Consider the following 23,802-nt stretch of genomic DNA (forward strand, 5'->3'; position numbering starts at 1 on the left):
TTTGGGGGGCACTACTCATTATAGGATGAGAATTGGTAGTTTGAGGGAGGAAGAGGCTCTGGTTTGAATGTAGTTTGTCCCCCCTGAAATTCAGGTTGATGTTTGTTTGCCTTTGTGGTAGTTCTGGGAGGTTGAGGCTTTAAGAAGTGATTGGGTCATGAGTTGTCTGCCCTCCTGGATGGAGCAATAGATTAACAGGTCATTTTTATTATAAAAGCAAGCTCTCTCTGGCTAGTTTGCCCTGGCTCACCATGTGGTACCCTGTGCCATGTTATGATACAGCAAGAAAATTCTGACAAGATGCCAAGTAGATACCGGCACCAAGCTCTTGAACCTGCAGAACTGTGAGCTAGATAAACGTCTGTTCTTTATAAATTACCCAATCTCAAGTACTTTGTTATAGCAACAGAGTAGAAAAAGGTAAAAAAAAAAAGCCTCAACTAGATTAGTGTCTCTTGTTTTTCAAAATCATTGTCTTTTTTATTGTGAGAGGTGGGTGAAAGTGGATGGGTTATTATACTGGTTAAACCACTGAAGTTTGAAAAAAAAATAACCAAAAAAACTAAAACAAAAAATGCTCTGTTACAGTTTGATCTGGAATGTCCCACAAAGGTTAATGTGTTGAAAACTTGGTCCCCAATGCAGCAATGTTCAGAAGTGGGGCATTTTGGCTTTTGGAAAGTGACTGGGTCACTAGGGCTCTGACCTGATCAAATGGATTTACCCATTGATGGGTTCATAATTGAATGGACTGTTGGGAGATGGTGGAAACTATAGGAGGTAGGGCCTGGTTAGCAGAAATGGGTCACCAGGGACATGCCTTTGAAGGGAATATTTTGTCCCCAGCCCTTTGAGTGCACTTTCTCTCTCTCCCTCCCTCCCTTCCTCCTCCTCCTCCTCCTCCTCCTCCTCCTCCTCCTTCTTCTTCTTCTTCTCTCTCTCTCTCTCTTTCTCTCTCTCTCCCCTACTGTCATGAGCAGCTCTCTTCCACCATACAACCCTCTACTCCCCCACCATGATGATTTGACTTACTACAAGCCACAGAAAGGGAGCTAAACAACTATGGACTGAAACCTTGAGCAAAAATAAATTTTTTCCTCCCTTTAAGCTGATTTTCTCAGGTATTTTATCACAACAAGACGGAAAGCTGACTAACACAAACCAAAATTACAAAAGTTCCACATACAAGTCTATTTTCTCCCTTAATATTCTGAAATCAGGACTAGTGGTAGACTGATAGAAAGCTTCGCTCACGGGATTATTCAGAGCCCCTATTTTCTTCTGCATTTGCTCTGAGTCCCCTAGTCCTTGTCTTGGCTGAGTTACTGTCATACCCACAGTCAAGCCGTAGATTTAGAAAGAAAGGAAAGGACAAGTAGGTGTTTTATTGTTATTTTTTTAATGGCTTAAGATGTAATTCACATTCTATATACAATTCACCTTTTCAAAGTGCACAAGTCAATGGATTTTGGTATACTACATCATTAGCATGTTAAATTGTGGTAAGCTATATTTAACATTTTAAAAATCTGCCATTTTGACTATTGTTAAGTATATAATTCAGGGGCACTGATGACATTCATAATGCCAAGCAATCAGTGTGACCGTCTACTTCCAAAAAGTTTGATCAACAAGCAAGTTTAAGTAGGTGATAGGAACATTGTCCAATTCCCTTCCATTCACCTTCCATTGGTGAAATTAGTCATGTGGCAGCAGCTCTCTGCAAGGAGGCTAGGAAGGTAGTCCTCAGTTAGTAGCCAGGTGTCCAGCTAAAGCAGAAGGGTACTCCAGGAAGACATCTGCAGTTCCACCAAAGATATTTATCCAAAGCAAAATCTTATAGGACTTAATCACACATTTTAAACTATTTTCTAGAAATTGAATTTATTTATCCTCTATACTTTGGGGGGAATATAAGACACTAAACCTTTGTTTTCTTTCTCAGGAGGTTGTCATTTATATTCAACACCAGCAAATAAGCATCAGCTTTTTATCAAGAACTCGTGTGTCTTTGTCTGTTTTGGTTTGTTACAACAAAATATCTGAAGCTGGACGCTTATAAAGAAAAGAAGCTTATGTAGCCCACCGATCTGGAGATTCAAGAGCAAGACGCAGGCATCTCTGCTTGGCTCTGGTGAGGGTCTTGTGACCACGACATCACAACAGTGAGAGCAAGTATGGGAGAGATTACATGGTGAAACAGGAAGCAAGAAAAAAAGGGGCAGGCTGGCTTTTTTATAACAACTCACTCACAGAAACCAGCCCACTCCCTTCCAAGGGCAATGCTGATAAATAAATAAAATAAAGATATTGTGTCCATCTACAACTAAAAAAAATTATTTTAAAGTTACATTCCCAGAGCTATGGCTATGGCTCAGTGGTAACACACTTGCCTGGTATGTGTGAGGCACTGGGTTCGATTCTCAGCACCACATATAAATACGTAAATAAAATAAAGGTCTATCAACAACTAAAATATATTTTTTTAAAAAGTCTAAAACAAAAAGTTACATTCACAAAGTCTCCCACCCTCCACAGCTGTTTTCAGTGTATCTTAATGTTCTTTCCTACAATTTAAATGATGTGAAGGATCTTGACATGTGTAGTATAAGAGCCATTTGATTTCCTTTGCTGAAAATTTTCTGTTCATGTCTTTTCCCACTTTTAGGAGGTGTCTGTTTCCTTTTTTAAGTTCTTGATGAATATGGGGCTTGTCCAGCTTGGTCTTTCAGATAAATTTCAGAAGATAAGCTTGAGAGTTTGAATACCCTTTTCAAGAATGTTTGACTAGTATTTATCACCAAACTAGCTCTTACGGAAGTAATCCTTTATGTGTATAAGATTACTAATTACCTTTCTATAAAAAAAGAAAAGAAAAAGAAAAAGAAAGTATGCTGAACTAAAACTGAGTTTAAAGTAAAAATGTATTGCCCCATCAAACCAAAGATCTAGAAGTTCCAATGTGGTTTATTCAGCCAAGTCATGAAGGTGCAGGGAATTGGACTCTTAGCTCATCCATCCTGGTTGCCCACATAGTACTGCTCATCCTTGGAATTGTCCTCTCGTGGTGGCAAAGATTCGGGCATCACATCCTCACCAACTGCACCCAAAGAAGATCACCAGAGTTTCTTCTTAAGAGTCTCTCCTTGCCACAAAGAACTGCCCCCTGAGCCCCATCTCCAGCACACTTACCCATCATATCCTGCAGCACCGGCTTACTGGCCAGCCCCTAAACCGATCACTGGCCAAGAGATGTGGGTCCACTGTGATTGGTCTAGAAAATGACGTCATCCACCAGGGGTTGGCCCACCTTCCCTAGCACAGGCCTGGCTCTGCAGGACAAATTAAGTTCCAAGTGCAAAGGAGAATGAGGAGGAGAACAGAAGACAAGTGGGCAGACAAGCCATGTTGCATTGGATGTGAAATTTTCCAAGATAACTTTTTATGAGTTTGGTGAGGTGGCATAGAAGAGGGGTGATGTTTTAATAACTGTCTTTTCCACATTCTAGGAAGTGGTGAAGGGATTATATTGGAGAAGTTCCACTTTGAACTTGAAGAACACTGTTATAGCCTGTGTAGTTGCTACTTAAGAAAAAATATTCAGAAGTTGAGGACTGAGGATGTGAGTATAGGTAACCAAGGGGAAAGGAACTGTTCTGAGAGAACCCAAGGAGAAAGGAACATTCAAAAACTCCAAGAGCAGGGACTTTTTATACTGACCTTCAGGCTTCCCATTTTTTATGTTTAAAATGGTCTTATAAGTGCCAGGGCTGTAGCTCAATAGTAAAGCATTTGCCCAGCATTCCTAAGGCTCTGGGTTCAATTCCCTGTACCACAAAATCAATCAATCAATTAATGGAAACACCCTTACAATAGGTGACTTTCAATGTAAGTTTTCCCAATGCCAGTTTTGCATCAGCAATACCTTGGGTAAAATCAGAAACCAGCAGAAGATTGAGAAGAGCAATCTGAAAAGGCAATTTCAGGATTGTTGAGAGCCACAGCCAAAGGGGCCCCAGCAAACTTCCAGCTGCCGGCTGATGATTGGCTCACAGCGGCCCCAGCAACATCTAGCTGATTGGCTCCTCTGCGGTGATGTTCATTGGGCTGTTTCCCTGCCCTTCAGACTGCCAGCTGATGATTGGCTCACAGCTTGTTAAGAAAATTGTTTTCTTTTAGTGCTTTCTGGAATGTTACATAATTTTTTCTTTAGCCATTATTGCCAGAATTCCTATCTTCATCCCAGTGCCGGTGAAGACAAAGATAAAACTAATCTACAGTTTCTGCAATAGCCATCACTGAACTGCTTGCAGAACTTGCCTAAACTATGTGTCACTTGTATGCATTGTGAACTATCTGTTGGTGCAGCGACTTGTGGTAGTGTTGGGTAGCTCCTGAATTGTGCCCAGCCAAGGTCGCGGGTCCTAAATTGTGATAACGCCAAGGTCATGGGTTCGTTCCCCGTACGGGCCACCAAATGCCGCAGTCTGGCTGGGCACAATTCAGGAGCCACTTGTCAAAAGAAACTAACTTTATTTTTAGAACACAAACGCCAAACAAAACAGCTCCTCAGGAAAAAACCCTCAGAGCCCAACTGCCACCACCGGCTTCCCACAAGCCTCTCACCCACACAAGCCTCACCACCTCCCACAATCCTCCTGCTCTTGAGGCCGATTGGCTGGGTTGTGTGGGCGGAGCCAAAGAAGTCCCCCAATGAGCAGCTCCGTGGTCTGAAAGGGCAGGGAAACAGCCCAATGAACATCACCGCAGAGGAGCCAATCAGCTAGATGTTGCTGGGGCCGCTGTGAGCCAATCATCAGCCGGCAGCTGGAATTTTGCTGGGGCCCCTTTGGCTGTGGCTCTCAACACAGGATAGCAAGAACTGATCAGTCCCAATAGACAAATCCATGGAGACCAAAAGTAGAAGATCAATTGCCAGGGACTGGAGGCATCAGGGAGAAATGGGTGGTGACTTGCAATGCATGCAGGATTTTTTTTCTTTTTTCTTTCTTTTGTTTTATTATATGGATGCAACATTTATGTGATACTTCACATGTATAAATGTTTTTAAAAGAATATGCAAAATATATCAGAAAATAAAAATTTACAGAAGCACATAAAAGATTGAATTATACCCACTACAATTGAGTGTAGATGATAAAACTTGTCATTACAAAGTTAACTGTTATCCCCAAACTTAATCTGTAATATTATTCCAGCAAAATTTCATCGTGCTTTTCTTTTAATGAAAGAAGTACCAAAGCAAAAAGTTCTAAAATTCAACTAAGGGGTATATAAATTTTTTTAAAAAATAAACAAACTCTGACGTGTAAAAGCAAAAGAAGTAGATGTCATTTCTTTACACTAATGTGCATTTTGAAACTATAGTATCATAATAATAAAGACCAAGGAATCATAACACAAAAACAAAATCCATAGATAAATCCATATGCATATAAAGTTTTTTTGTATTAAGAGCAATAAAAAGGCCTGAATAAATCCAACCATATCTAGAATAACATTAGATGTGAATGGACAATAAAACCCAAATCTAAAGGTAAATGTTTGGATGGGGGACAGTTCACTGTAGTGTGTGTGTAGAATCTGTAAGGTCCTGGGTTCATACCCCAGCACCACAACAAAAGACAGATGTTACAGGAGGATGATGTTGGAAATAAAGCAGAATTGGAGTCCCTGCCTCTCCCTCAATCTATGCATGCACTGAATAAATATCTACTCATGTTTTGAGTCCCTCTTAGACAAAATCATAAATGAGTTGAGATATACAGTAGACAACTGAGAACATATCTACATTCAAAGGAGTAGGAAAAGCTGAGATATGCTTGTTCATTAGTTCTGCTTTGGGCAACGTGCCATATTAATTGGGACACAATCCCCAACAACCAACGTTACCCTGAGTAGATGAAGATTGGACCATATATAACCTAACTCTAAAGGTTTCTGTGGTTTATGTCTTTATCTAGTGCTAGGGAAGAAGGGATCAGGTATACATAGCTATCAAAACTTCAGGAAAATAGTAGTGATTTGCTATGGCCATGCAAGTTCTTCCATGGGCTTCACTAGACACTCCCAAGAGAATTTAGACATGATAGCTGTGAGTACCATGTGTCAGGCAGTTCTGAAATGCAGGACTAGGAAAAGACGGGAGGGTTGGATGGGGACGCATCACACAGTGACAACTGCAAGGGGCTCTCCGCTCAAAAATATTGTGATGAGGTGTCTATATCTGTGTTCACATATTTGATACATTCCCACCCCTTTGGTTTTCTTGATATTTCCACATGGTCACCCACAGTTTAGAGCTCCCTTCCTTGCTCCAACATGGAGACAATATTCCTAAGCAGACCATATTCCTAGGGAGACCAGGTCCCAGTTGTTCTCTAATATCATAGTCCTGTACAAAGCCCTCTGAGCAGGGTCCAAGCACTTCTACTCCTCCTCAGAAAGTTCTATGGTCCATTCCGGAATGTCAACAGGGTCAGTGAGTGTGAGACACTGACTGCATGGCAGGGGAGAGAACTGAGGACTAGAGGAGGAAACCATGAAAAGGGACGTGTCTATGCAGACTGGAGGCAGACAGCAGGCAGGACCCAGACAAGGCTGCCACAGCCAGACCTCTAGCTCACAGTCTACAGAGTCTCAGGGTTTTTTTTTTTGTTTTGTTTTGTTTATGGGGTGACGGAAATGTTCTAAAATGAGACAGTGGTGATGGTGGTTCAATTCTGTAAATATGCTGAAGACCAGTAACTGCACACTTAAAATGAGCAAAATTTGTGGTATTTGACTTATATCTCAAGAACATTAATTATATTATAAAGCTGTTTTTTAAAATGAGATCAGCACAGAGCCCAGAGCGGGAATAACGAATCATCTTGAGCAGTGGGGGTTGGGAGAGAGAGGATGCTCAAAAAATCTTTAGGAATACTAGGAGAAAAGGCAAAGGAAAAAGTCATTTTCTTTTAATATTAAAGGAAAGTTTGACCCAAGAGGTTGGATAGCGTGGGGACAACTAGGTTTCAGTGGAACTTCAGCCTCTTCTTCTACTCTACTTTTCATGTATCTCAAGTATACTCTTGGTCTCTTAGTTCTCACAGAGAAGTAGTCACACACACACACACACACACACACACACACACACACACACACACACACTGATCCTCCCCACTTCTGAGGAAAACAGAAAGGAATAAGGGAAAGAGCCAGGATCTTCATCAAGTGACACAGCGAATCACCCTTGGAACAGCCAACCACTACTCCCACCTTGTCCAGCTTTATCCTGTGAGACTGAACACTTCTCGTGGAGGGGCAGAGCAGCAGAGCGGTGGAACATTTGAGCTTTGCAGTCAAGCCACCTGGGTTCAAATCAAATTTCAGAATGCATGTTCCTGACTGAGTCATAGGGCAAGAGACTTAGCTTCCCCATGCTTCAGTTTACCCCTTGTATAACATACAGTAATGCTGTGAGGGTTAAATGAATTAGTTCATGTGAAACACTGAGACCTGAACATAGAAAGTATGAAACACAATAATAATAAGCATTAGGCTCTATTATTCACAGTAGTGTGCAAGACACAGCATTTCTTACACTCCGATAAATTCATAAAGCATGACTGACCATAGGAGTCTACAGAATCATAAACGAAGGCAAGACAGTAAATAAAACCACAGACTCCTTAAGAGCATGCATGATACATGACAGACAGTAATTTTCAAGGGACCCAGGAGTTATACCTTCTAATCCCTAGTTGGGCACAAGGGATTAGAGCCAGATTGTGTGGTGAAAAATCAAAACCCAAACAAACAAATAAAAACCCTCTTGGTCTTCCCGTCCCTGTGAGATGGAAGTCATTAATTTACATTTGTAATATTAGAACTCTTTGGTTTGCAAGGGCCAGAAATCTCAACTCAAAATGGCTTAAGCAAATAGCAACAACAACTACAAAAAAAAAAAAAAAAAAAAAACCCGCTTTGTCTTTTTTTAAAATGTAATTGACAGTCTAAGGGATAGTATGATTTTTTTTTTTTTTTTTTGGATAGTGTGATCTTAAGGTGAAAGTCAACTTAATACTAGGGCCAAGTAAGATAAGCAGAACTTAGTGTCAGTCTTTTCCCCATCCTTCCTTTCTTCCTCCTCCTCACCTGGTCCACCTCTCTGTGCTATTACCTTTCTGTTATATCTTTTCCAGTTGGTAAGCTGATGAAAACACTTTTGCTCTACCCTACTCCAACCTCCAAGATTCAAGTCCATTAAGAAAAAAAATACATACAACTTAATTCTTGCCAAAAGCTTCCTTGCATCACTTTGACTCTCTCTAGGTCTCATGATCAGCCCTGAACTAATCTTGTTAGCCAAGTGGAGGAAATGCTTTGATTGGATTGTCTAGAGTCACCTCCTGAGGGCGGAGCATGAAGTTGAAATCATCTGAACCACATGAGTTCAAAGAAGGAAGGGGATAGTTCCCAGGAGGGATCTGGGTTTTCTAGTTTGCTGGTTGTGTGTCCTGCTATCCTGTTATATTCTATTTTGCTCACAGATTCTCTTCTGAACCCTGCCATTTTATCCTAGGAGCAGGACCAAGCAGATGGGGAAAGCTCAGTGGTAGAGCACTTGCCCTATCATGCACAAATCACAAATCCCTGGGTTTGATCCCCAGTACTACAAAAGTCACAAATCCCTGGGTTTGATCCCCAGTACTACAAAAGTCACAAATCCCTGGGTTTGATCCCCAGTACTACAAAAGTCACAAATCCCTGGGTTTGATCCCCAGTACTACAAGAGTCACAAATCCCTGGGTTTGATTCCTGGTTAAAAAAAAAAAAAAAAAAAAAAAAAAAACCTAGAAGAAAAGAGAGAAGTTTTAAGTTTATTGACCAAAGAAATGATAAGTGTTTAAGGAGAAGGAGATAGAAATGCCAATTACCCTGATGTGATCATTACACATTTTCTACATGTGTTGAATTATCACATCATACCCCATAAATATCTACAACATATTATATGTCATTTAAAAATATACTTTTAAAGCTCACAGAACACTCTCCCAACCTTTTCATCATACCAGCAGGGTTCCTGTATGATGACTGGATTGAAGCTGAAAGAGTGGAAAGATAAAACATGGATGTTCGAGGAATGTGAAGTCTTCAGCATCTACATTCACCTCTAGCATTAACCAGAGTCCAGTTTCTAGCCACACTAACATGATACCTCACACTCTTTGCCTCAGTTCCTATTATCCAGCCTATCATCTGGCTTTTGACAACAACAAAACTATTAGACGTGCTGAATGGCAAGGAAAAAAAATGTCTAAGAGACAAAGCAAACATTAAAGCCAGACTTGGATGTGATTTGGGTTTTGAAATTATCTGACAGGGAATTTTAAATAAGTCTGACTAATATTTTGAGGGCTTTCATGCAAAAAGCAGGTGGATAATGTAAGCAGAGTGATAGAAAATATAAGAATCAAAAGGAGATGCTAGAAGTTAAAAAACAAAAACAAAAACTAGTGTGATAGAAATGAAGAGTCCCTTTGATGGGCTCATCGGCACACTGAACATGGCCAAGAAAGAAATCAGTGAATTGAAGATAGGACCATAAAAATTATCAACTGAGCTGGGCATGGTGGCACATGCCTGTAATCCCAGTGGCTCAGGAGCTGAGGCAGGAGGATCGCAAGTTCAAAGCCAGCCTCAGTAACTTAGTTTGAGTCTGTCTCAAAATTACAAAATAAAAATAGGCTAGGGATGTGGCTCTATGGTTTAATCCCCAGTACAAAAAAAAAAAAAAAAACTCCCAAACTCTAATGCAAAAAGTCTTTAGTTAATTAAGGACTTGTGAGGTTCACCCAGTTTTATCTTCATGAGTACTGCTATTAATCACTTAGAGAATTAAACCCTATGACAATGAGTGATGGCTGGTCTTGTAGGAGTTTAAGTCATTGCTCAGCTCTGCTCAGCAGCCTCCAATAACATGCACACACCCTCTCATCTGTGCCATTCTGGGAAATCATTATCCCAATGTTTCTGATCGATCTGTGCTAGATAACCTTCAAAGGGAGTAGATCAACAGCAGGACCAGCACTGAGAAGTCTGGTCTAACAGCAAGCTGTTTTAGAAACCCATTCCAGGTGAAAAGTGACAGATAAACATGAGGCAGAGCCTCCCCATCCTGAAGAACTGATGTAGAAACAGACTTCAAGACAGGGACCCAGTTAAATACAAGGTGTGAGTGTCACGTCAGAAACAAGGGAGAATCTAAGTAGCCAGAAATGGGGCACAAAGACTGGTCCAGCCAAGCAACAGTGGTGAGTGACTTCCAGTGGGGTCCCATCAGAGTGATGCCCTCCTTCTGGCCTCACCAGAGCATAGAGCTTAGGCTGCACCTAAGTCTTTTGATGAACTCCTGTGCTCTGAGAATGGAGGAACGACTCAGAAGCCAGGTAAGGCCTGCTACCCACTCAAGTGTTCTGTGGTCAAACCCCAGGCACCAACTCACTGCCTGCCATTTAACTTACTTTCTCTATGAAGAGACCCCCAAGTTTTGCCCAGATAAAAGCATGTGACGAATTCCTGAAGTGAATCTCCCTGAGTTTGTCTTAACATACCACCTCCTATTCCCTCCCACCATAGGTGTCTATGACATTTACTGTCACTTGCTAACTTGGCTAGGCTATTTGGTTAAACAGCAGTCTAGATGTTACTGGAAAACATTGTAAAGATATGATTAACATTTCAGGATTGACAAATGGCAATATAATCAGTAAAGCATATATCCTCTATAAGGCAAACAGGCCTCATTCAGTCCATTGAAGGTCTTTAAGGAAAGACTGAGTTTCCAGAAGGAAGAGGAATTTTGCCTCAAGATTGCAGCATGGAGACTCTGCCTGAGTTTTCCCCACCTTGTTGATCATAGACTTGCTAACTCCCATAATCACTAATTCCTCAAAATCTCTAATACAAACCTTCTACAAGTTTATTGGCAGGAAAGAATGAGTCTTTCTACAATAAATGCAAACTCACATTTTTAACCAAAAGGGAATTTTGTTCAGTGAAAAACAATCATTCTATTCATTTATTTGACAGTGATATTAACAAAAAAAATTTTTGTTCGACTTTGCCACTTTTCATTAATTCTCAGTTTCACACTGTTGCAATAGGACATTGCCCTCTAGCATGTTGACGTCAAAATTGATGCTTATTTTTTAAAAAGTCCTATCTCTGGCTAACCACTTCTAACTGCAGCCACATGAGGGCTCCTATATCTTCGATGACTTGTAGAGGCACTTTCAGAAGCAAAAATGAATCCCCTGTGAAAATCAGTAATTCAGGACCCATCCAAAGCACCACAATCACACCTACTCAGTAGCTCACTCATGGAGCCAAATGGATGGACCCAGAACTTCATTTTTGGCTTCTGCTTTTTATTTTGTTGTTATGTTTGGAAAAGGAACAAAAACACAAACCGGCATAGTCTTGAGAGCCTCAGAAATAGCCTTGTGAATAAGAGTGCCCTCACTGTCAAGTACCTTGCCTACAGGAGTTGACAGAAGGCCTCTTCACAGGTGGATGCTACTATTCATTCTCTCAAACTCCTTATGAACTGAAGGCTGGCATGAATGACTTTCATATCTCAGCATGAGACATTTGTTTACTTTATCATAGTTTCCCTCACTAGAAAAAAAATGTTTCTGTTTTTGTTTTAAGCCAAACTGCCATGTTAATTTAGAGAGTTCCCAATGGGCTGTCACCTACCCACCAGACACTACACCCACACATCATAGGCAAACACAGACTATACAGCAACAAGAGAGCACGAGTGTGTCTAAAACAAATTTCTAACAATATTATCTTTTAACATACAGACTCATACTTTATTTTGACAAATTTAAGATAGAAAAATACCATAATGTGAATATAGCAGTTGCTCTTTTTGTAACATGATTTGGGATATGCAGTGCAACTTGGATGGCCTTAACCCGTGGTCTCTCTTCTGACTGGGCTACAGGCAAAAATGTATTTTAATATCAGCCATTGCATTTGCTTGAAAAAATATTACACAGTAAAACTGGCTTTTAAAAAGGTTGTGGCATTCAAGAATAAATACTATAAAGCCAGGAGTCAAAACAACATTTTAAATATTTTTATAATTACTAGACTTCATAATTATAAAGCTAAGAACTCATAGTTTCAAAATAGCTTCAACATTTTCCACTAATATTTAATAGAACATTAGAATACTAATTTTTTAAAACCAGTGAAGAAAAATTAGAGTAAACATAATATTTCAGATGACTCTAAACAGTAAACATCAATCTAGTGTATTTACATTGTCCTTTTAACATTATACTCTGCCTAGCTGATAATAGAAACTAGTCTTATCACCAAAAGTGTGCCCCTGAATGTAATCTTTGAACTCAGTAAGTGCTGTCATCATTTCTACGCTCCATCTTTGGAGAGGGTGTTGAAGGATTCTTGATACATGCAGATTTTTGGTTATGGTTATAAAGACAAAAATAAATAACTAAGTGTGCCAGGAGTTTGAAGCTGAAAGTGCTGTTTCACTTTGTTAAGCACCTTCACATGTTTTTTCTCTGTGATGCCTCAGTCATGCTAAATAATTCACATAAGTGCTAATTTTGTTGCTATAGGTCCTTTGAGCTTCTTCCTTTGCTTTCCTTAACCACTCCTTAAAGAATAAAGCTGGGAGGCCCCTCATTAAAATATATTATTTCTAACATATAAAATAGCTGTATGTACATGTGTACATACGTGCATGTCCTTCTCAAGGACTGGGTAACTCCTCATTTTCTATCAAATAATCCTTCTTCATATACTTGGTTCCCCTAACTAATCTCCACACTTCCAGGTAAGCATCCTTTAAGGACCTTTTACTCCCTTCTTCAGAGGTGTCTGAGATCTTTGAGCTCCTAGCCACCAGTGGGACCCCTCGGGGGCTGCCCCTCAACTCTGGTCCACTCTGCTGAGTGGAGCCACCTGCTTCCTCCCCACCCTCGGTCCCCTCATTTCCACCCTCCCCGGGAAGCTCTTCCATCACGAAAGGCAGCTGGTCTCCACTTGGCTGCGTTTCCTCTCCCTCGGGCTGCGACTCCAGGTCCTCATAGTTGCTTTGCCTTCTGGTCTCTATGAATTTGGCCACACAGTAAATGATGGAGCCCAGGGTGTTTACCACGACACCGGCAATGAACAGAGAAGTGGGCTCCACATCGCTGAAAGCCACCATGCCCACCGTGATGGTGGCGATGCTTTTCACCACCCCCACGAAGCTGGTGGTCACGGCTGAGTTGATGTAGGTACAGTGTAGAGTGGTGAAGTTCATGGCGCAGCCGATCAGTATGCAGGCCACGAAGATGCAGACCATGGCGGGGTCCTTCCAGCCAGGAAAGGCCCAGGCGTGGATGGAGTCAGTGCTGGCGAAAGAGCAGACCACCAGCAGTGGCGTGGCAGAGACGGCGATGACATACTGCGCGGTGAGCGGCCCGTGATCGGTGTCTGCGCTCGCCTTCTGGATGAGCACCAGGTAGGCGGCGTGCACTAGCACCGCTAGCACACCCGTTACGTACCCGATGGGGTCTCCAGTCAGGTCGCCCGCTCCTGTAGCGCACCAAGAGGATGGCAAAGCCAGCGCAGGAAGGAAAGAGAGAGAAGACACCGGGTTGGCGCGGGTGGGTATCCAATGGGCAACGCGTCGGGGAGGAAAATAGACGGAGTTAATACTCAAGCTCTGCGTACCGATTTCCCGAGTGCCTATATGGATGCCCACTGTGCCTCGGCTGCCTGGCCAAAATGCGACAGCCAGCTCCTGTGCGATGCATAAGGAGAGGCATCTTCCCTGACAGGTCTCCGGGTCACCCCTCTGACAAAGGCCACCGAGAGCGCAGATGTTCTCAGGGTAGATACTTGTGGCTTCCCTGAGCTGACGCCGAGGTCATCCAGATACATTGTACCTCTACCCCCAACCCCTTTGCGACCAGAATGGAGAGGTTGCACCGGCTAGTGACCTCTAACCGAGTGTGCCAGGCGCTGGGCGAAAATCGCCTCCCTCCTGACCCTCCTCGGTTCGGTTCGTATGTTGTTCTGTCTCCTAAACCCCGCCCGCACCTGGGTCCCAGGTGGGCCCCCTCGGCCCCGCACCAGCAGCCCCGACACCCCAAACCAACCCCAGGATCCCAAGTTTCGCTGCCATCCCTCCCCCCATTCCAGCCCGCGTGACCCAAGGAAGTTCACGACCCCCTCCTTCCGGCTCAGTCCAGGGTTGGACTCCGGCTCGGGTTCAGGCGGCTCCCCCATCCCTTCCGGAGGAAGGGATCCAGGGGAAGGGCGATACGCGGTGAAACCCGGGCAGGGGTCGGAAGCCCAGACACCGGGTGGGAGACCCCGAGGGAGGAGGACAGAGCGCTGGGAAAGGCTCCGCTGGGTCTCAGAAGAAAGTCCCTTTTGCGAGTCGAACAACCATTCTCAAAGCTCTCCGCCTCTCTCTGCCTCAGTCTCCCCATCTGGAAGCGAGGGCGTTGCACTAAGTGGTCCCCGCCGTCTCTGGGGGGCGGGTTGGGGTGGGCTGGGGGTTGGCGCGGGTCCCGCTCACCTGCCAGGGCGGCGCCGCAGGTGGTGATGAGCACGGCCGTGAGCACCCCCGGCGAGGGTGCGCCGTTCTTGAGCACCAGAACGCCGATGAGCATGGTGACCAGGGGCAGGCAGCGCTTGAAGACCACGTACATGGGCAAGCTGAGACCGCGCAGGGACCAGAGCGTGAGACTCGACTGCAGTGTGGAGAGCACTGCGACCCCCGCGAAGGAGCGCGCCAGGCTCAGGCCGAAGGGGGGTACAGCGATGAGCCCAAGGCGCCGCAGCAGCTCCAGGCTCAGCGCCGCTGTGGAGCTGGTCAGGCACTGCACCAGGGTCAGGAAGGAGAACTGGTAGCGGCTGATGAGGAACTTGAGCAGGATGTTGAGGGAGCCAGAGAATACACCGTGCGCGATGGCCACCGAGATGCCCAGCACGCGGCCCCGGCACAGCTGCCGCATCGCGCCGGCCCCGCAGCACCGGGCGGCGGCTGAGCTCCCGGACGTGCGGGAGCGGAGCGAGGGCGGCGGGGGCGCCCGCCCAGCGCCGCGGAAAAAGGCAGGGAGCTTTGTCTCGGGTGCAGAGGGCAGCTCCAGCCGGGCGTCCTCGCGGCTCAGCGGCTCCGCGTCCAACTGCCCTCAGCTCCGGGGAGGCAGTAGCGGGGGCGGGGGACTCCGAAAAGTGGCAGGGTGCGAGGGGGGGCGGTTTGAGAGGAGTGGCGGGAATCCTAGCGACAGCGAAGTGTAAGTAGGTGACGAGCCGCAATGGGCTGTATCCCGCGCGAGTTCCCCGTCAGGAGAGAAGCTCTACGAGGGAAGCCGGGCTGCTGCCACAGGGCGGGACAGGCCCGCGCCCCTCGGGCATCAGTGCCCACCCGGCCCACTCTGGTGCGCGGTTCCCTCTTCTGTCCTAAAAGCGGCCAAGCCGAGGGGCGCGGATTGGGGGAATCCCAAACACAGTTTAAGATGATTTTAGAAACAGCAGCTCTCCGGGATCCAGCACCATTTATTGGTCGCAACAAGTGATGGCGCCCCCAACCCCCTTGCTGCAGAGGATTTTCCACCCACGGTCTCTCCTCAGCTGGGGAAGAAAACACGTCGGTGCTGGAGGCACCCTAATACTTCAGATCCGCGTGCCGTCGCCCAGACGTTGAAATAACCTGCGATCCGGGCGTGCCATGTGGTCTCGAGACAGGCCTTTCCTGGTGCCTGGCTTTGAGCACCCAGGGCTGCGCGAGGCTCTGCAGGAGCGGGTGTCTTTTGCAGGACTGCAGGGTCTTGGGGGTGGAGACACACATTTAAGTGAAGCAAAGATGTAAAATAAGCTAAAGAGCAGAAACTATGTCTCTGGTACAAGGAGCCATTACCAGTTCTGTGGAGGAGCTTGGAGGTGACGCTGTCCGAGCGATGGGAGAGGGGAGGCTAGATGCTCTGGGACCAGGAGAGAGCGCGATGCAGAGGAAAGCTGGCGCGGCAGGGGTGGGGGCGGCAGGAACCCGAGCCCTCCACCCTGCAAAGGGGGATCCGTGTAGCGTTCTTGGATACCAGGGAGGGGGTTGCACTCTTCAGGACAGTAGTGGGCCATCTCTCCAGGTCAGGGTTAGGGATACACCTTTGCCCACACAGGACTGGTGAACTGTGTGCTTCTAATGCAGCTAAGAGAAAAAGGTGATTCTTTTTTTTGCAGGCGCCAGTCTTCAGTTCCCTGGGAAGCATCACCTGGGTAGTAGTGAACTCTGCAGCAGCAAACAGACTCGCTCAGCGGCGCTCATCACTAAGCGCCAGTTTAGTTTTCACACTAGTTGAAATTCGTGGCTGCAGCCGAGTTTGGGTGAGAGGGCAGAGTAGGTTGGAGCTCCACTACACCCCACTTCTTTCGATCCCTGGCCATGGTTCACTTCTTCTAGCCAACGGGATCGCAACCTCCTAACTTTGAAACGCCACACAACCTTACCTTTAACACACAAGATCAGTCCCTTCCGCAATTTTTCTTTCTGCCTCTTTTTCCATCTCTGTTCTGTATCACTCCAGTACAGGTGTTGAAGATTGGATTATTGCAGGGGGGGGGAATAATAACAGTTGTAATCGCAGCATCACTGCAGTTCTTCCTCTGAGCCAGCCTTTTGTTATGGATGCTCACTGCAGTGGGAGAGGGCTATGTCTTTACGAGTCCATTAGCTCCTGTGCATAAAGCCTAATAGGATCACCTCCCTATCCCCGACAGGTGGACAATCAAGAAAATGTTTGTGAATGGACTACCATGCTCACTTTCCAGGAATAACACTGGACAGCATTACACTGAAAACACGTGCTTCCTGTTCCCCAGGGAGTTCTTGGTTTTTAGTGTTAAAATTTGTGGTTAGGCACTATTTAAGGATATTTCAGGGACTGGGTTTTTGTTGTTGTTGTTGTTTGCTTGTTTTAGTTGATGTTATTTTGGGGGGAAATTATGAAGTTTGAACCAGCAATTAAAATTGTGTATGTGTGTGGTGTAAATGTATATTCAAAATATACTGAAATAAAAACTGAAAGTTAACTTTAAAAAATATTAATCTTAAGTTTTAGGTGGACACAATATCTTTATTTTTCATTTATGTAGTGCTGATGATCAAACCCAGTGCCTCGTGCATGCTAGGTGAGCACTCTACCACTGAGCCACAACCACAGCCCCCACAAAAGTTAACTTTTTGAAGACATCAGCAAACAAAAGATTTCTGTTTCTAGGGACCATTTCAATTAAAGAATGGCTTCTGCAAGCCACCCTAAATGGATATTATAAAGTGACTGCACAGACCTAGTTTGGGAATGATTCATTTCTGCCAGCAATTATAATTGCTTCCATTTGTGATACTAACATTAGTAGAAGATTGGTGACTGATTCAGCTAACTTACCCCTCTCAAGCAAGACTATTGAGCTTAATATTTGAAATCTACTGTGACGTGAAACCCCATACATTTTTTCCACTGTAGTGCATATAGTTCTTTAGTAGGACTTTTTATTTTTAACCCCATCTCCACAAACCAGTTACTAGGTAAATGCCTAAAGAAAACTGGCGGGGTGGGGTGGGGTGGTGGGAATAAGAACACTATGTTTAACAAGGTTAATCAAACAAGAATGGGGATCTGAAGTCCAATAGCAATTTGATCTATTGGTATCAAGGATCTAGATATAAGGGCTCGCTCTCTCTCTCTCTCTCTCTCTCTCTTTCTAACAGAATGCAAGGGCTCTGTGTGCGTGTGTGTGTGTGTGTGTGTGTGTGTGTGTGTGTGTGTATGGCAGCAGAATGCATTACAATTCATATTACACTTATAGAGCACAATTTTCATATCTCTGGTTGTATATAAAGTATATTCACACCAATTCGTGTCTTCATACATGTACTTTGGATAATGATATTCAGCACATTCCACCATCATTTCTAAGCCCCTCTCTCTTCCCTTTCCCTCCCACCCCTCTGAGCCTCTTTATGTCAGAGAAAACATTCAGCATTTGTTTTTTGGGGATTGGCTAACAGGGCTCTATCTTTAGAGCTACTCAATAAATATTGGTGGCATTATATCAATCTCTTAATTCATTCATTCAACTAACACAAAGAGCAAGTATTTTGTGATAGGTAATCTGTTAGCCACAGAGGATTCAAGGATGAGCACTCAGCTAGTCCTAAGGGATCCACAAGTGGTTGGGGGGGAGCACAATGAAGCTAAGGAAGGAGTGAAGCCTTGAAGCAGCAAAGGGGGAGCTTCCTGGAGGGCAATTAAACAAGCTCGACAGGGAGTAGAGAAGCTTCATGAGAAAGAAATTTTGAAATTTTTACTTATTACTTTTATTTGTAAGATTGACACATGATCATAGGAGAATGTAAAAGGAAAACAGACTAAATAACAAATGAACATGTTTTTTGTTTGGTTTGTTTGGTACTGGGGATTGGAACTAGGAGTGCTCTAGCTCTGAGTTATATTTCCAGCACTTGTTCTTTTTTGAAACAGTTGCTTAGGGCTGAGGCTGGTCTTAAACTTGCAATCCTTCTGCCTCAGGTTTCAGATGTAAATGATGGATTAGAATTAGCCAAACCAAGGGCAGGACTCTTGAGGCATGCAGACTTAACTTGATCAAACACAGACATGGAAGACCTGCATGATTCCATGGGGAATTTTGTGAGTACAACAGTATTGTAAAGAGGACCAGTGCTGCAGGGAGAGTTTTTTTTTTTTTTTTTTTTTTTGTTTTTTGGGGTTTTTTTTTTTGGGGGGGGGGGACTAGCCCAAAGACCCTGGCTGCTTGGTTAGCAAGCTTGAACATTTCGCTGTAGGCAGTCCTACAAGCAGAGAAAAGATTACTCTAAGACTGGGATAATCAGATTGCATTTTTGATTAGTCTCTGGCAGCTGTGTTGATGAGAATGGTTCTGAGGATTCAGAACTAGAAGCAGTCACCATTGAGGAAGCTGCCACAATCCACCTAAGGAAAGCTAATGATGACTTGAATGGTGGCAGTGGTGGCCGCACTGAAAGGAAGAGACAGGTGGGAATGAGGGAAGCCATGGGATGCTATTTAGGTTTCTTTTTTGTAGTTGTTTGTTTGTTACAGTTATTTTGTTTATTTATTTTTATGTGGTGCTGAGGCTCAAACCCAGTGACTCACACATGTGAGGCAAATGCTCTACCGCTGAGCCCCTGTTTAGGACTTTAGTTTGTCTGAAACTGGTCTTTTAGCTTGATTCTTCATTAGCAACAAATGAAAAAGCATGTGCAGAAAGGAGGAGATGGTGTAGCATGTAAAATGAGTTTGGATGGAACAAAATGAATGCAAAGGCTCTTGGGACACCCAAGTGGGGAAGTGGGGAAGGCAGGAATCATACACATGCCCACACCCATACACAATGTAAGTGCTTAACACATCTGAGAAAAGGCCTGTTAAGTAAGAGCTCATTTTTGGAAGAGCCAAGTTATTGCTGAGATAAGCAGTTAAGAAGTGCCAAAACCAGAAAGGACAGCTGGCTCTCAGCCTGGCTGTCCCAGGAGGTGATGGACCTTGGTAGGCTCACTCAGACACAGGTTTAGTTTCTTAGCTTTTCAGACTTGGAAGCTCAGTCTTCTCAGAACCCCACCCCCCCGACTCCCACCCCCAGAATGATCAGGATCTACATCTTGACTCTCAGCAGATTTCTGTTATTCCTAAGAAGGCCATGTGGCAGGACCAGAGGTTTGAATTCAGTCATCCTAGTTCATTCCAGACTTCAAGCCAGTCTCATTACTTCCTGGCTATTGTGGCTGAGAGCCTGGGCTTTCTTGCCTGGAAAACAGGGCTACCTCTCAGGGAGGTTATAAAGATTTAAAGAAATAATGTATAAAGCATCAGATGGCTGGCTGGGGGCTCCCTTTTCCTCCATCCACTCTTCCATCACTGCAGGTGCAGGGGCAGCTTGGGAAGCAGCCAGGAAAGCATTGCTGATTTTTCCAACCTGGAAGGAATGACTGATTGCCCAGAAGTGACTTAGCTCATGAGCTACCAAGAATTCAAAATCTTGCATATTCTTTTCAGGAGAGAATCCAACTCTGCTTTTTCTGGTTTTCCAACACTAACTCCAAGGAACCAACCGAATAAGCATTCAGCCACACTCTTTCACACTGACAGACTCCAAGAACTGAGTTACTTATTATGGAGTAAGTGTTCTAAACATCTCTAACATCCCTGAAATAGAGTGAAAAAGTAAATCAAAAGATATGTTAATTTTTAAATCAATTTTTTTTTGTTTTAAAAGATACATAGTAAATTATTAATACCCTAAAGGGAAAAATAATTTCATTTTTATTGTAAATCTGATCTGGGTTAGGTATTTTGAAAGTTCTATTATCAATTTTGCTGATGCAGAGAACACACACTGAGGACATGCTTCTATTGAACCACACCTTGGTGTGATGCCATTAATTCACACAGAGGGAAGCAACACGGAAAAGCTCTATGAAACTCATCCTGTGTGACAGCTCTGAGGGTGGGGTGAGTACCTTGTCATTACAATCCACTTATATTGTCCTCTTTATGGCTTCTTTCAAAAACTATTAGTACTGCCTGAGATGATAAATTTATTTTAAAAATGTTAATTGAGCACCTTGTATGTGTGAGGTCTGGTGCATAGGCACTGGATTATATATAAGGCTAGACATCTTGGTAGCAAATCTTTGTCAGTAGCAACTTCACGGAACTCCTCCCACCCAACCCCACCCTCAGGGCCAAAGACCCCACTCAGGGCCTTGTGTGAGCTAGGCAAGTACTCTGCAACTGAGCTAAGTCCCCAACCCCTTCACGGAACTTTTGACGGATGCATTTTCAAGTCCCACTCCCGGCTCCACTTTGTCTTTTGTTCTACCTCCTAATTTATGCTGTCTTGGAATTATATCTTAAGATGTAATATTTCTTTCTAGAATAAATAAAAATATATATAAATAAGACAATATCCAAATATTTTATTTCTGCTCTGATAATTACATTTTGTTCTTTAAAAATTCTCCAAAACTTAAGAATGCAGTTAGTCAGACTTTTTTGTCATTTGTTTTAACATTATATAAAAAACTAAAAAGTGCAAAGTTTAACTAATTTCTCTTTTTAACTTGTGTTTTTTTTCCAGGTAATTAATCAGTATATATGAATTTTTCAAGATGATTTGGGAAGGTAGCAAGCAGAGTTTGTAGCACAATTTAGGGCTAGTTTCATGCAACTTATAGAAGCCTTAGTAGGACTTAAGACTCTTCTTAAGCAAGGAAGAGTTTTCAAATTTGTTGATAGAGAAGTGGGAAGAGAGAGACATACAAAGAGGTAAAAGGATTCAAATAAATGTAAAAAAAACAAAACAAAACAACTTTTAACTCACAGCATTCCATGTTCTTAAAGCATGGCACCAGTCCTTATGAGAATTTCATTCAGTCTGTGTAAGACATAGTACATGCTCAATAAATAACCACTGACTATAATTAAATCTATATATTAGAGCCCATATATGAACCACAGCTATATCTATATAATTATAGTATTCACACACACAATGTGTTGAAAAAAGCAATCTTGTTAGGGATATCATAAAATGATAAATGACCAAGAGATGTAATTTATTTTGATTTTTATTAATAGCAATGATTTGTGTTTCACATCAAAAGTGACAAATTTAAAAATATATCACTATTCACATAATCTCATCTCCCATATTTTAATCCATTTTATAATGCAGAGATTATATTCTAATTGATATTATAAGATATACTATAACATCAATTATTTCTTAGGATTATAAGAAACATGACTTATGTACCAAGCTTAAAGACTGAGCCCAAGTCTTTATCAGCTGCCTCAAAACTGACTCCAGAGTAAGTCTGGGAAAATTTGAAATCTGAATAGCATATAAATGCATAACATCTATGTTTTCAATAGTTAAGTCAGCTGCAGTTTAAGCAGTTCTTCAGTCAACATTTTTTCTGACCACAGCCGTGTATCTCAAGCAGGAATAGTAAGACAAGCAGGATCATATATCTTTATTGTTTCATCCCAAGAACAGTCAGCTACCTGCAAAACAAAAACAAAGGAAGAAGGCACACATTTAAGTGTATAAAAATCAAAACTGGTAGTAAAAGTCCCAGTTGTTTAGAGTATAGAAGGCCATTCACTAGTAAATATGGGACAGGAAAAACACCGGGATATGTTGTCTTCAAGAAGTCCTATTTTCCCTTTTCAAGATACACTTTGGGAACTGTTGCCAATTGACTGCAATTGCCTACAAGAATTTCCCCTACCCTATCACAGAGCTCCATAATCCCCTAAGATAAATGCTGGAAAGATGAGTTCCTAGATTAAACTAATAAGACTTTTTGCTCAACAGACAGTTTAAAAAGATTTTTGATAGTAAAGAAGTGGAATGGGAAGAAGGGAAAGAAATACAGTATCATATACCATATCTACACAACCATTAAATGCATGTAAAAATGTGTGACCTACACAGTGAGGAGGGGGAGGAAGATGAAGTACGGATCTCACCTTCACAGAACAACAGGTCAGAATGAGTGTGGAACATGCTCTAGAGACTCCCAGAGGAGGGACCATCCCATTTCCACAGGGGTAAAGTCAGAAAACTTGACCATGCCCTGGCATTTGCACTGGAGTCGCAGAGGTGGAACCTGCGCCTGAGTCTATTGAGTGTTTCCATTAGAAACAGTCCCTCATAAAAAGCAAATTGTCAACCATAATTGCCTAATCCTGTAATTACAAGTTTTCATACCATGGGACACAAAGATCATTGCATTAATTTACCCCTGACTCATCTATGGGTTCTTTTCAAGTATTAGGCCTTTCAGTGTGTTAAGCATCAACTACTATGGAAAAGGGAATCAGAGAAATAAGACGAAGATTTTTAATGCAAGGCATCTGTAAGTTATGTCTATGAATTTCTATTCAACATTCTTCAAGTTTTTATTTACTCAGGACTTAAAATAACTCGTAAATGTGAAGGTCACTAAATCAACAATTGTTCACAAATATTAATAATGCAAGGAAGATCTAAAACTGCAATGATTCAGAATTGTGAACACCTTAATTCAAATTAATGCAAATAATTAATTAAATTCCATTTCATTCAACAAATTTAAAGATGCTTACCATAAAAAAACAGTAAGGTTTTTTTAAAAAAAACTTTACTAACAAAGAAGCTCTAAATTCTCTAAGGTTAGCACGTAGAGATTTCCTGGTAAAGAAAAAGGACTGTACCACATGTTCCATTGTGGGGAGTCTCTCATTAATTACCATCTCCATCCTAATAGCCTCTACTGGCATGTTTCCCCTTGAATTCTAGGACCGAGAGTTAATTAATACAAGGCTCTTGATGTCCCATAGACATCCATGGACAGCCTAAAAGACATTCGAAAAGAAAGTGCTAAAAATAAGGACCAAGAAAAAGATAAACATTAAAAACAAAACAAAACAAAAATGGACTCTGGTAAAATAAAAAATGCTAACAAAAAGACAAAGCAAATGGCATGAAAATAAATAATCTACTTTACAGGATAAGATCCACTCAGACTTTTGCTTGTTAAAGAGGAATCTTTCCTATCTCCCATCCCACTTCCTCTTAATAAAAGCCCTCAGTCCCTCCCATCCCCAGGAATGCATGCCTGGCCACAGACTCCTTCAAGGCCAGACTGGGGACAGAGCAAAGACAATGACA

General features: G+C 42.9%; 2 protein-coding genes across 2 annotated transcripts in view; both read right to left on the minus strand.

Moving 5' to 3' along the window:
- Positions 1 to 12,799: 12,799 nt before the first annotated feature.
- Positions 12,800 to 15,059, minus strand: Slc35d3 (solute carrier family 35 member D3). Its single transcript, XM_026391911.2, has 2 exons — positions 14,621 to 15,059; positions 12,800 to 13,629 (listed from the first exon to the last, which is right to left on the minus strand). The coding sequence occupies exons 1-2, from the start codon at positions 15,057 to 15,059 to the stop codon at positions 12,800 to 12,802; spliced, it is 1,269 nt and encodes a 422-aa protein (XP_026247696.2).
- A 6,637-nt stretch (positions 15,060 to 21,696) lies between these two features.
- The window catches only part of Pex7 (peroxisomal biogenesis factor 7), a 64,359-nt gene continuing 62,253 nt past the window's right edge, over positions 21,697 to 23,802 (minus strand). The window contains exon 10 of the mRNA XM_026391868.2: positions 21,697 to 22,151. Within this exon, the coding sequence (XP_026247653.1) occupies positions 22,083 to 22,151 (69 nt within the window). The 3' untranslated portion in view covers positions 21,697 to 22,082. The remainder of the gene's footprint in view (positions 22,152 to 23,802) is intronic.

The sequence above is a fragment of the Urocitellus parryii genome, chromosome 8 (assembly GCF_045843805.1).
Source record: "Urocitellus parryii isolate mUroPar1 chromosome 8, mUroPar1.hap1, whole genome shotgun sequence".
Classification (NCBI taxonomy): Eukaryota; Metazoa; Chordata; class Mammalia; order Rodentia; family Sciuridae; genus Urocitellus; species Urocitellus parryii.